Source organism: Morus notabilis, unplaced genomic scaffold (genome assembly GCF_000414095.1).
Source record: "Morus notabilis unplaced genomic scaffold, ASM41409v2 Scaffold16, whole genome shotgun sequence".
Lineage (NCBI taxonomy): Eukaryota > Viridiplantae > Streptophyta > Magnoliopsida > Rosales > Moraceae > Morus > Morus notabilis.
In genome coordinates, this window is record NW_010367452.1 from 71,900 (window position 1) to 86,570 (window position 14,671).

The 14,671-nt window shown below is 36.0% G+C and overlaps 1 protein-coding gene across 2 annotated transcripts; it reads left to right on the plus strand.

The window, feature by feature from the left end:
- The first annotated feature begins 9,794 nt into the window (after window positions 1–9,794).
- Window positions 9,795–14,138, plus strand: LOC112094358. Of its 2 annotated transcripts, XM_024175005.1 has the most exons (4): window positions 9,795–10,245; window positions 10,329–10,571; window positions 11,204–11,524; window positions 13,799–14,138. In XM_024175005.1, the coding sequence occupies exons 2-4, from the start codon at window positions 10,362–10,364 to the stop codon at window positions 13,814–13,816; spliced, it is 549 nt and encodes a 182-aa protein (XP_024030773.1). In that variant the 5' UTR covers window positions 9,795–10,245; window positions 10,329–10,361; the 3' UTR covers window positions 13,817–14,138. The 2 variants fall into 2 exon arrangements, 1 of the variants encoding a protein (XP_024030773.1); XR_002903490.1 differs by lacking the exon at window positions 11,204–11,524 and having other exon boundaries at window positions 9,795–10,571.
- The last annotated feature ends 533 nt before the right edge of the window (window positions 14,139–14,671 follow it).

The following is a 14,671-nucleotide window of genomic DNA, read 5'->3' on the forward strand; positions in this document are numbered from 1 at the left end:
ATATATATATATATATATATTTTTCTCTACGGGTCAGTTTCGGGTTTGAACCCGAAATTGACACGAAATTGAATTGCGGGTCAATTCGGGTCACACGGGTCCAACCCGAAAATGACTCGTTTTGTTCGTGTCAATTTCGAGTCGACCCGATTCCGACCCGCACCCCATTTTCCTCAACCCTAAGCCGTAATTTTCGTGTCGATTTCGATTCGTATTGTCGTGTCGTGACCCATATTGCCGCCCTTAAAAATAGGTCATGTAATTAGTGAAAAAGGAACGTTAATATAGTAAAATTTCCTTGAAGGTAACGAATATTTGGTGAGAGGGGAAAGAAACGGGAAGGAAAAAAAAAAGGCACGTAGTGAGGGAAATAGAGAGGAAGGGAAGGACTTTCTTTGTAATCTACTAGTTGAAAAGCATGTGTGAGTTGTGTTTGTTGAATCGAATTATTGCGTTAGGGGGAGATTTAAAGCAAAAATTAATGAGATAAAAGTAGACAATAAAATATTTGGAAAACACACTTGAGAAAAGAGATCTTTAAATAAGGACACATTTGAGAAAAAAATAATTAAGAAGGATGCATGAGAATGATGTTGGATTATAGACATATTTAAGAGGAATTATTTTAGTGGAGAAAATGTAAAAAAAAAAAAAAAAAATACAAAGTCAGGGAGCGTATGAAAAAAAAAAAAGTATTCCGGTAGGGACACTATCCATACACAATGAGATCGATTTAAAAAAAAAGTTTAATGAAGCATTATTAAAAATAAACAAGATGTTTGGTAAAACCAAAAAAAAAAAAAAAAAAAGAAGACGAAATAAAAGAAAGTAAGAAGGAACTAGGAAGGATTAAAAATGAAAACAACAAAAGAGAGGAGGACTAAAAGAAAAAATATGAAAGCAAAAAGGGACCAAAAAGAAATAAAAGAGGAAAGAGGGATTGAAGAAAAAAAAATCAATTTCGGCCAAAACGAATCGTTTTAGTCAAAAGTGCCGTAGAAGTGTCAGTTTTTTATGCTTCTATTCGTTAAAGAAAAAAAAAAACTGTTTAAGTTGAGATATATTCGAATGATTTTATTTTAATGAGCAACAAGAAAAAAGTAATTTGAAAATCACTTTTGATATAGTAATATTTTATAGGATCAAAAAATAATAATTAAGTAAGGACACATTAAAAAAAATAATACAACATGAGCAAATTAGGAAAATAATATTTATGAATAAATAGTGGTTAGAAGGCCACGAAAAAGAAAAAATTTTAAGTAGCGCGTGTTATAAAAATTTATTTTAGCTGGACAATTCACAAAAAAAAAAAAAAAAGTGAGAATAACCTTTTGTGTAACAATATTTTATAACACCAGTAGAAAGAAACATCTAATCACATTTAAAAAAATATTTTAATTAGGATAAATGAGAGAAAAAAAACTGCATTTGATTCATAACATTTTTAATTAAATAATTATGGTACCGAAAGAATATTTATTAAGAATAAGAAGTAAAAATATATAATCATGTACTCTTAAATATAAATTTTTTATTTTTTAAAAAAAAATTTAAGAAAAGAGTGTTCGGGCCGGGCCTGCCCCATCTAGATAAGCCTTCAAAGTCAAAACTTTGGTCCGGCCCGGTTCGGAAGTTCAGAGTAAGGGTTTGTTAAAATAACAAAGATTTGAATTAACAAAAAAGAAATTACTGGCGAAATGATTTGTCAGAAGGAAAGAATCAAGGTCAAAGCATCTGTCATAAAGAAAAAAAGAAGGAATGATTCGAAATTACTTTAGAACTAATTATTTGCTCAGCGTTCTTTATACCATAATTTATTCGTGGGTTTTTTTATTTATTTTTAATTTAGAGGTGGGAGAATTTGAATTCTAACATCTTATAGGGAAGTTAGTGAAGATTTATTGAGACTGCTGTGTCCTGTGACTGCAACAACAACAACAAAAATAATAAATAACAAAAAGAAAAAAAATACAGAGGAAAAACCAAGTATTCATATTTGATTTGTTAAAGGTCTGTTTATTTTATATACTCAAATTTAAATTAATAATTCTGTTACATTATTTTTTTTTATAAAAAATTTAAATTTTAAACGTCAAAATTAAAAACCTTAATTTGAGTATTTCTTCAAAACGAACCATTTATTATATATACTATTATTATATTAAGTGGACGTTTGGTTGATGGATTCAAAATTATTTTTTATTTACGTGTGTTTTTTTATGAGAAAAAATATTGTAACGAATCACGAACCATAATTCGAATCATAACAGGAATCCACCAACCAAACGCACTCTAAAATAGTACAAAAGAATCTCAACGTAACGTTTTGATACTCCAAACTCCAAAACGCACAACTTTGGCGTTTATTTTTTGTTTTTTTTTTTTTAACTTTTTTCTTTTTCTTTCTTGTCTTTCCTTTTGCAAATTTTTAACTATTTTTTTCCTTTTTTTTCTCTTACATTACTTTTACCCTTTTTTTTCTCTATTTGTTTACTAAGATTAAATCTTTATTTTTTTTTAAACGCCATCGTTTTTATATTTTACTTTTTTATTTATTTTTTTAACTCTATTCATTTACCATTATATTTTACAAATGAAATTTTTTTACATTTTTTTCTTTTTCTTTTTCAGTGCTTTATTTTTTTTTTCTTTATTTCTTTTTAGGTTCATTATCTATGTTACTTTAGTCTCCTACCCCTAATATTCTCCTACTTTTTTTGTCCTATTTCAATTTCTCTTCATTTGAACTTTATCACTCTCTCATAGATTTCTTTAGGGGTGGTAATTCGTGTCACGTATCGTATTTTGATCGTTTTTTTAAATTTGCAGTCAACCCGAACACGACCCGTGACACGAAATTTTTTAAAAACCGCAACACGAACACGACACGACTACTTTACGAGTTGACACGACACGACCCGAAAATGACCCGTGACACGAAACTGACCCGTGAACCCGAAATTGACACGAAAATTGTATACTTTTATTTAGTTTTTTACATATTAGAAATAACTTAAAATTCATAACATACCAAATTACAATAACATCCATTGAAATTAAGCAAATAATAGTATAGATTTTGAGTATAACTATCATGATATCACAAGTTCATAATAAAATTTAAAATATGAAATGAAAAGTATATGTATTTTTTAGTTTTTTACGAGTTTCATGTCGTGTTCGGGTTAGGCGGGTCCAACCCGAAATTGACTCGTGTTTTTCGTGTCAATTTCAGGTCAACCCGATTCTGACACGAACCTATTTTTTCTCAACCCTAACCCGTAAAATTCGTGTCATTTTCGAGTCGTGTCGTCGTGTCGTGACCCATATTGCCGGCCCTAGATTTCTTAAACCTCTAATCTCAACAATCCTCGCCGGAATAATCTTTTTAATTATGATGAATTGTGACTTCAATTACGGTTATTTGGGTATCGGATTATTTTTTCGTTTCATTGTTTATATTCCTTCTAGGGGTATCGAGTTATTTGTGTGCGTGGGTATGTGTTTCTATGTTTTTAAGTTTCTTTGAATTGAAAAGCTAAATCAAAATTTCACATGGCTAATGAAATATACAGTTTTGATTCCTTAATTAACAAACTGTCTATTTTCATATTAAATCTAACACAATAATGATATTTAAGGGTTTCAAAATGATAAAGTAATGAAAAAAATTTTGAGAAAAAATATCTAAAATAAAAAGTTAAGATGTGTCACCAGTCCAAATCTTTTTTTTTTCTTTTTATAGATATATTTGTTCCTTTTACTATTTAATCCATCATAAAACCATACTCCGTTATACTTTACTCATGCTACATTTGGTATAAAAATAGTAAACTTATTATCAAAGACTATTTGTGCATATAACCCTTTTTCTTGTTAAATTTTCAAGTTAAATTTTTCTTGTATTCATTTTTTTTACTCATTATTAATACGTGCAAATAACCTTTAAGGCATATTATTCAACTTTCGTGTCCAAGATGCACCGTTTGGTGCTTTGTCCTCATATTTTTTTCTCATTTTCACTCTGCTCCCCTCATTTTTTTTTTTAAATCTTTGTTATTTCTTTCTAACTCCATTCTTTATCTTTTATTTTGTTTCTTTTTATTTTAACTTTCTTCTTTCATTCTTTTTTAACTCTATTTGTCCATGAATATCTCTTACGAATGGGGTTTTACCTTTTTTTTTCCTTTTACTTTTGTTGTTTTCCTTTCTTTTTAACACCATTTGTCTACCACAGTCACTTACACTAATACTCTCTTAATTTTTCCCTTTTTTCCCCTCTTTTACTCTCCTTCTCTCTCTTAGATTTCTTGAACCTCAAATCTAAACTTTCTCATTAGAATAATCTCTTTATTTGTGCTTATATTTTTCATTTTGTTATCTTATTATTTAGATAGTTTCATCAATTTAATCATATAATCTTTTTACTTAGACTGCTATTTATACACTCTTTTTAAATTTCTTAACAAATTTTATTTATATCTTGTTTTTTGTAATCTACGTTATTAAAATTTTAATTACAACTTTATATGTGGATCGCGCATAGCTAAACTAGTATAGAAACAAGATTCAAATCCGTTTTAAATTCACTTGGGTTACTTTTCTTTTATGTCTCTCGTCATATAGCTAGGTTGGTCGTTTCTGTTATATGCCTGACTTTGTTGATGTTATAATTACCTCTTGTTACAGGTCTGTTAGTGATGGTCACGTCACTAATACATGAGCCTTCTTTCGAATTTTTCTCATATGTATTTACCTTTTGTTCAACAAAGGAAGAAAAAAAAAAAAAAAACTCTTTTGATCGTTTCTGTGTCTCTAACTGATTAGTATTAGAAATGGATTTTGAGTTTGTTTTTGCAATCAGAAAATAGAGGGAAAAATCTAGAGAACTAGCCTATTGGTCTGTGATGTCTTGTCCTGTGTTGCCCCTTTTTAAGCAATTCAATTCCAAGTTGATACTTTTAGGGAAGGAAAAGAACTGCTTGGACTTTGAAGCAAATATTATTTGCTATAAGTCTTTATATTACACTATTAAAATTAAGGATACAGAACAACACAAACATTTTTCAAATACAAAACTCTGTAGCTTCCAAATAGCTAAATCACGAAACAATAAAGTTTACAACTTAGAAAATAAAGGAAGGGTGTTATCAATCTTCTCATATTTCTCTGCAAAAGGGATAGATTCAACGAAAAATGAAAACACACCAGAAGACATTGCTAAAGTGAAGCTTATCATTATGCTAACAAGAGTTCCTATATTGGAAGAACATGTTGAATTCTGTACCAATTCTCACCCTGGCGTTCTTGAATCTTAAATCCAACATCACCAGGCATAAATCCCAACTTCAATTCTCGGAGAGAAGTCACCGGCCATAGGCCTCTCAGAACGATCTTCAACCGCTTACAGTCAACAATCTCCAGCTGTCTGAGGCTGCACATTGCTCCTTCCTCTTTTCTCCACAGCTCCACCGAGTTCAGGAACGAAAGTTTCAAGAACTGAAGCTGAGGAAAACCTCCACTAGAGCAAACCATTTCTTTGCCCACGTATGCTGATTGCTTGAGTTTCAAAACTTCTCCAACTTTTCCATAGGGTCTTCCATTAGCAAGGATCCCGTTAAGGATAACTCGGTGAGGTTCGTGGGGAAGCATTCTATGTCAAACATCTTTGACATAAATCCACTCAAGTGTAGCTTGTAGAGGTGAGTGAGGCCTGAGAAGTCCCATTGCGGAATGGCTGCAGTAGTGACCAGATTAAATTTTCTTGTTGCGGTGAGCTTCAAGCATTCGAGGTCTTTCGAGTTAAAAATCCACTTTTCTAAATGTTCTTGATGCGTATACAATTGCCCACACAAACCCAATTCTCTCAATGTGGTTAAATTTTTCAAGCATTTCTCCATGCCACTTAAAGTCTTCTCACATATATATAAACCATTTAAAGATTGGAGGTTTTGGAGATGTGTGGTAGTGATGGGTGGTATAACTACCATCTCTTGAAGTTCACTGACGTATAAGTGTCTCAAATGTTTAAATCTCAAAATCGAAGCTGGGAAAGGATTGATCAAAGTTGCTCTCAAATCAAGAGTTTGCAAGTTGGAAAGATAGAGCAAAGAAGAAGGAAGCTTTTTCAACCAAGTTCCCCGGAGCCCCAAATACCTTAAAATGAACTAGCTTTCCAATAGCTGAGTCAAGCTTGGCTATATAGGCACCCTCCAAATCGAGTACGCGCAGAAGTTTAAACTTCTTTACTTCAATGAGGATTGGCTCATTGACGTCAAGGCATAACAAGGATCTTAATTTACCTGTATTCTTTGTAGAGGGGAAACCGAAATTTATGGCAAGTCGACGGCCTTTTGCAAGGGTCCTCATGGAACGAAATTTTGTTTCATCATGAACGACATTAAGAAACCTATCCTTCTTTGCTCTTGCAATAGCAAATTCTCTCAAAAGGTCATGCACGCGACAAGTCTTGATCCTTCCATTCGATTTTCTCGTGGCAACTTGAACCATGCTCCTTCCGACTAGCTCTTCCAAGTAATCCTCCGCAACATCTTCCAATGGTTCTTGACCTCTTGGCTGGACAAATCCTTCCGCAACCCACAACAAGATCAACCTCCTGGCAGATATCTCGAGGTCTTCGGGAAAGAGACCGAAGTAAAGGAAACACGGTTTGAGATAGAAGGGCAAACCAAAGTAGCTTAAAGCTAAGATGTCTGCACATTGTATAGGGCTTTGTGTTAGTTGCCAATGCACACTCTGAAGAACCTTAAGCCACTCATTGTAGGAAGCTTCTCGTCTTGACAAGAGACCGCCTAGTACGTCCATGGAGGCAAACTTGTAACTGCGTTCCATTCTAGGGAGACTTTTCTAGACAAGAGTTCCCAACTATCCTCATCATTAAGCAAACTCAGTTCATGTGGTGGACTTCTTGGATCAGCATGTATCGCAACATCTTTGAAGCTGAGTAGTGAACATTATTCGGCTTCCATTCTTCGAGTCGGGAAAGGCTTCCTTCAAATTGTCCCAAACTTCTTTCTTTCATATGTCATCCAAGACGATGATATACCTCTTGTTGTTTAGATACCCAAATAACTCTTCCACCAAATCTTCCTTGTGCATCTTTTCCAATTCCACTTTTCCAAACCCCATTAGTCTTTTGGCAAAAATCCCTCGAGACTTCCTCTGCTCTATATTCTTGAGAGACATAAGCCCAAGCACAACAATCAAAGTGCTTTTTGATGTTATTGCTATGGTAAATCTTCTTAGCAAGAGTGGTCATTCCCAAACCCGCCATGCCAATTATCGAAACTACAGATCTTCGTGAGTCCCCATGGATCAACTGATCTTCTAATATCTCTATGTTCTCCACCAAACCAACAACATCTTCAAAAGGGTGAGGAGAAGATCTCCGCCTTTCTCGAAGTTCACAAACTTCTGAAATTGTCCCTTCTCCTTTTATCCCTATATTCTCGATCCCATAAGCTAACCTACTATCAGATATTTCATGGATTCTTGTTTTGATCCTATTAATCTGCCTATGAACCTTACAACGAGCGACTAATTCACACAAGTCATATAGAAATACCTCTTTAAACACATCACAAGCCCTTTCTTTGAATTTTTCTTCTTGTGATCCTTTGAATATAAGTATATGTATCATCAGCAACATCTCTTATCTCTGCAACCCAATTTCTGATCCTTGCATCCTTATCTTGTTTAGCATCCGCATCTTTGAGAAAGCATTGCATTCGTCTGAGTTCCGCTTCAATCCACTCGAACTGATTGTGAACTTTTATTTTATTATCATTATTTTTTTTTATGTATCAAATATGCTTCATATTTTGATCAATTTTCATCAATGAACCATTAGTTGTTGTGTCTGAATGCATCTCTTTAGTCAACTAGTTGATACAACAACTTCTTTCTTCATTAATGATGATATAACTCTACTATTTTTAGTTGGTTTTTGGTCTACGATAGTATGATCATTACAAGTGGCAAACAAAGAGATAAAAGTATTCAAGTTTTTGTTTTCTACTGATTGATAATTGACATGCAAACTCTTAACTTTTTTAGGTTCATCAGCACTGTAATTTTCTTCTGTACCAAGAAATAAGAAGGCAATTTCGTCCCTTGGCTGATTACCTATTTTGAACTGCCTCTTCTTTTTCCTACATAAAAAGGTCTCTACAAACTCGGGAGTTAAAATTTTACCTGATTATATATAGTAATAGCAACATTGATTAGTCAAAACAAACCAAACAGAGATAACTCTTCACGTTGAATTTTTGTGTGGTTAAAACATGTAATTTTCAGCTTTAAAAGATTTGTGTTACTAAAAGCTAGAAAAATTCTAGCAGATTATAAAACAATATGAAGTTAAGAGACATTTAAACAAAAATGAAAAATGAAACATGGAGGAGAACAAAATTAAAATTGTTTGCTTTTGTGGTCTTGGGCCTAAAAGTCTTTGTATTTGCACATATTACATGATCATTAGGAAGATTGGGGCCTACATATTTACATATTCACGTGTTGACTAATTATAAATTTGAGAAAATTGGTGAATTTAGCTTTTAAATGTATTGTTTTAAGATTTTTATCGTTTTATTTTTTATTAATATCCTTCTGATTAATATAATTCTTTGAGTAAAGAGTATTAATCAAGTGTAAGAGATAAAAATTTAAAACTCGTACATTTTAAGAGATATTTATCTCATTTTCTCATTAAATTTTGATCCGGCAAAAAGAACGACTTCTATTGCTGATCTGCGGACCAGGTTCGTAGCCTCCAGAACTCAAGCCTCATTCTTTATTTTGTTTTTTTTCTTTCTCTCCTCTTTTTTTAAAGGTAATTATATTCTAAATTTAAAAAAAAATTTACATACTAATACTGACTCAAATAACCTCTTAACACAAGAAAACTTAACCTCTTTCTCTCCTCTTTTTTTAAAGGTAATTATATTCTAAATTTAAAAAAAAAATACATACTAATACTGACTCAAATAACCTCTTAACACAAGAAAACTTAACCCCGATCACAGATTATAGCCACCATTAACTATTAATGCAACACACAAGCTGGTAAAAAGTGCACCGAACTCCAATGACGGGAACCCGAAAGCGGCCAACTACCGAGCACATAGACGACCTCTTTCCTTTCAATCGATAAAGAATTTTGATAGATTTAGACGAAAAGATGCGTAGCACAACGCTCAACCTCGAGTGACAAAGTCAGAAACTTTTGTCGGGAGGCTAGTTATTACCACAACAATTGACTAATAATGGCAACAAAACCTTAATCAAAACTCAACAAATTAATTTACTACAATTGTTCTCGATAAGTTTTAATGCCTTGAAAATCTTATATAATAACTTTATTATCAAGACTATTGAAGGCCATTGAAGGTATATTTCTTGATGTACATAAGTAAATATAATTTATAAATTGACCTCTCATTCTATTGCATAGTCGATTCTTCACAACATTTATAATAGAAAAACCCCTTTCTACAGTTGCAGTACACATGTTAGAATTAATACTAATGTCAAAAAAATTGATGAACAAATGAATATAAGTTATTTTTCCTGAGCTATTTTTCATGTAAGATCACTATTACTTTTTGATCCTATCATTAGAACATGTAAGATCACTAAGGACCCGTTTAGAAGTTGTATTCTGGATCATAATTCTGAGTTATGTGGGAGAATCCACGTTTGGAAGCCCAAAATCACTCATCTGACTCTCGGTCAAAATGTACTTTCTGGGTCACTTTGAATCCGGATTTTAAAATCAGGACTGACTCTGATTTAGCGTGTTCCTAAATCAGAGCACAGTGTTTGCACAGTATTTCCATGTGCTTCTGCTTCCCCGAGTAATGCCCCCCACCCACTCTACTGACCATTTCTCTCTTGGCCAGAGAATCCACAGCCTTTCTCGCGTGGGTTTGTAGGTGGCCAGGCTTTGCATTTTCTCCTCTCTTTTCTTTCGGTAATTCTCCTCTCCCCGTGGCTCTCTTTCTTCGCATCTCAGGCAAACCCACGGCGGACTCCCCTCGTGGGCAGAGAATCTCCAGCCTTTCTCACGTGGGTTTGCAGGTCTCCAGGCTTTGCATTTTCTCCTCTCTTTTCTTTCGGCAATTCTCCTCTTCCCATCGGTCTCCTCTTCGCATCTCAGCCAAACCCACGGTGGCCTCCCCTCTTGCCCAGAGAATCTCCAACCTTACGCGCGTGTGCTTGCAGGTATCCAGCCTTTCCTTTTCTCCTCTATTTTCTATCAGCAATTTTTTCCTCTTCCCGTTGGGCTCCTCATCTCCGGTAACCAGCCAAACCCACGGCGGACTCCTCTTCTCGAGTTGATGAGAAATGCTTCAAGTAAAGGGCTGATTGTGAGCAATCGACGGAAGCTCCACATTCGGTATCAATTTCGGCGATACTACCAAAGTAAGGTCATTTATCGCCTTCGCCGAAGAGGTAACAGTCGGGAAATTTACACAAGTCCTGCATCCGTGTTTGGATCTCTGCCTGCGGTGTCCTTCATCTCCTCATCAGACTCGAACACTGAAAAGGTATGCCATTCTCACTTTCGATGCAATTTGTCTGCAAACCTGAAAACTTGGAATGTGGGTAGTTTGAATGGCAGCATTTCTGTTTTTTTTTTTTTTTTTTTGCTTACATTTTTGTGAGATGCATGAAAATGATATGCACCGAATTTGGCCTTTCTGTGACTGTGAATCAGCAGAATATAGCATAGATAGGTGTTTTTTGAATGAAATTGATATAGCTAGAATATACACCAAATTGACTGTGTGGGCTGAGTTGGGTGAAAATTTTCCCGAAACCAGTTTTTGACATCAGAAAAATCCATTTTGCTTCAACCGCTGCCATTTCTTCAGCGTCTCTGTTAAGTCTTCTTAGGAGGTTTTCTTCCTTCATGGCATTATGTACACGAGAAAACGAAATAAAATAGTGTAGTGCACCAAGTAAATAACTTTTTGACTAAAAAAGCCATACAACCATAGAATGCACAAGCATTGGACTAGACATGTTTAGCAGTGCACCAAGAGAATAAAAATTATTTGTGTCTTCCATGTTCGTGGGTGTGTGTTGTTGGTGGTTATGCATCTTAAATTGTTGTTGTAAGACCATGCCTTGTTTATGCACGCATGGGACTCCTCTTGCCTGTCCTATGCGTATGTAGATGCCTAAGAAAAATCCAGATGAGAGGCCGTTGTATTGGAGTCCTGCAGCAGAGGAGTTTCTACTTGAGCAACTATACGAATACAATGACATAAACCACGGGAAGCTACTAGGGAATCATGACTATAACCAATGGGCTGCTCGGATGGCCACCTTTTTCGATGGATATGTACCCGACGGTGAACGTTTGAGGGAGAAACGACGCCGACTTGGCAACCTTTACTCAGCGTATAAAACGCTGCAAGACCATACTGGAGTAGGGTGGGATCCTATCAGTAAAACTTTTACATGCTCGGAGGAACTACGGACATCTCTTTGCAAGGTAATATGTGTGATTCATTGCTCCTCCATTAGTGATAATACTAGGAGGTTACATGTTCGTAGCTAAGTATAATGTCGCCCATGTGGAAGCTTAATGAGACGTACTTGGCGGCTGTTTTTCCTTCAAGAGTTATGGCGTCTAGTTCAGCCGCATATCACAATGTTGTCCATGTGGAGCCGACAGATGATGTTGCTGATGGGGATGAACAACCACAGCCTCACCAGAATGCTCCTACCCAAAATAGTGATGATGATGAGATGCCTAATGAGCTTCGTAACCGCGTGGAAAGTTTTCGAAGGCGGACGACATCCAATATCGCCTCATCATCACGGGTGATAAGAAAGAAATAGACAAGGGCACGCAAATCCAATGACAGTTCACGGGAGGAGTTGTTTGATTTCTGTAGGGACATGCGTGACGATTTGCGAGACGACATTCGTTCAAGCAAAGAGCCAAGTCACGACACTGTCAACGGACCAAATGAAATGGATATGATTATAGCGTCATTTAAGGAAATGGGAATTGACCCGCGTACGTACGCCCATGCGTTTGACAAAATAATGGCGTCTCCCACGTGGCGGGTAGCCTGGCATAAACTAGATGAACCCATTAGGAGGGTTTTTTTAAACGACTTTGTTGATGTGCCAAAAACCCCATGTCCATATTAGGTGCCTAATCCATATAGCCAGCCGCCTCATAACTTCTCTCCCAGATCAAATCCATACACGCAGTGGCCACAGTCCTTCCAGCAGCCATCAAACCCCTATAGTCAGCCCCCTAACCCATACCACCAGCCTCCACCAGCCTACCAGCCACCACCACCCTTCAATCCACCTAGCCCGTAGATGTCTAGTATGATGTTTCTATTTACAAACTTAAGTTATATTAAATGGTCGATATTCCCTTGCTATTAGACCACGGATTAGTCTAGTCTACCATGTTGACATGTGTAAGCGAGATTTCGAGACTATTGTTTGTGTACCGGTTTATTTTCATTCTTTGTTGTATGAGACTGTATTCTATACTATTGTTGTAGACTGTGTTGGTATATTATATTAAATGGTGGTTTTTTCATTATAAACTATTGTATGGGAATTTTTTATTATTCACTGTTGCTCTTCTTGGGTGCTCTGGAAATGGAGCACACGGCAGGTTGGTTCATTTAGGAATGTGGGCTGCTTTTGCTCTGAGTTTGGAGCACACGGCAGGGGGGTTATGGGCTGCAGCAGGGGCTGCTTTTGCTCTGAGTTTGGAGCACACGGCAGGGGGGGTTATGGGCTGCAGCATGGGCTGCTGTTGCTCTGAGTTTGGAGCTCACGGCAGGGGCTATTTGGCTTGGGAATGTGGGCTACTTTTGCTCTGAGTTTGGAGCACACGGCAGGGGGGGTTATGGGCTGCAGCAGGGGCTGCTGTTGCTCTGAGTTTGGAGCCCACGGCAGGGGGGGTTATGGACTGCAGCAGGGGCTGCTTTTGCTCTGAGTTTGAAGCACACGGCAGGGGGGGTTATGGGCTGCAGCAGGGGATGCTGTTGCTCTGAGTTTAGAGCTCACGGCAGGGGAGTTTCTGTCTTGGTAAGGGTTGCTGCTGGTGCTCTGGAAGTGGGGCCTGCAGCAGGGGGTTTATGGCTAGGAAAGGGGCTGCTAGGTGCTCCGAAATTGGAACATCAGCAGGGGGTGATGGCTAGGGAAAGGGTGCTGCTGGTGGTCTTAAAGTGGAGCATCAGGAGGGGGGGTTAGAAAAACAAACAATTTTTTTTTTTCTAGAAGTCACATTGTTCAATGGGGTTGGCAAATGAGCCGAATTATAATGGTTTTTTGAAAAAAAAAAAAAAAGCACAATAGTACATAGCTATCCTTCAAGAGACAGTGGAGTGCATGGCTAATTGGCACAATAGTACAAATAGTAATACATGTCATTTTACAGTACTTAAGCACATGCGCTTTGGTGCTAATTGGCATATAGCTAGCTAACTAAAAGTTTTGTGAATGCCATATATAGTAGGAGTGGTGGGTTGACTAGAGAGTGGAAAAGCGCGTAAGGAATAGGAGGGAGGCAGAGATGCATGTGGGACGCCGAGAGAGTGGAGCTCATGGGGTGTTTTGAAGGCTCTATGCAGCTTGACCATTAGTATAGAATAAATTTGTTTTTTAAATTATTTATTTATTAAATTATCAACTAGAATTGTCTCATTATGAACTGAAATTGGAGCATCAATAGGGAGGGTTTTTATTTAATGACAATGTTGATGCTATGTCTTAATTTTTGAACTAACAGGATACAGCCCGAAAATGAGGAATGCGATAGAACGGCCTCTGCAAGGCGTCGATGGAGATTTAAGGCCCCAATAGGCGTTGTCACGGCTGCAGCCGCTTACTTGGCTACTGACATTGTAAGAAGGCCAATGCACAATTCGGCATTAAGGGGCATGGACAAGGTAAATGAGCTGTTAGCAAACAGCAATGAGAATGCAATGTTCAACAAAGTGCGTATGGGACCACGTGATTTTATGATACTATGTGAAATGCTAACTGATAAAGGGTTGCTACTGTTGGGAATAGTATCCTAGAAGCATGAGATGTAATATGATATTTATTATTTAATTAATAAAAGAGTTTATTCATCATTCTATGTGCATATATTTATGAATATTTTATGAATATCAAATGAAAATTCTGTGATTGTTTATGTAACCTTAAACATAGTATATAAGTGTTATATACGAGAGGATAGTGTTTAAGGATAATAATCAAAAACATTATTCATGATGAATTTAATTAAAGTTCAGAATCTTTAATTAAAATATTATTAATACATGTCATTCCCATTTAGAATGGAACGGTGTTATCCGCACTGTTAATATGGCGAGATATTGAATGAGTGTATTTCGCATAATAAGATTATGTGGAATAAGGACACAGACACAATATGAATTTCTAATAATTTCCGTTAAGCATAGAAATTCTAATTGAGTCTACCGATGGTCATATATAGGATGATCTTAATCTTGAGTTCTTAACAAACTCCTATTTATGGATTTATGTCTTTTTATTTACTCGGTACGGATTCTGAGACCCTGAATCATATTCCTTGTATTTTGGAGACATAATGAAATAGGTAGCTGGGAATGTTATTATACGAGATGGAATC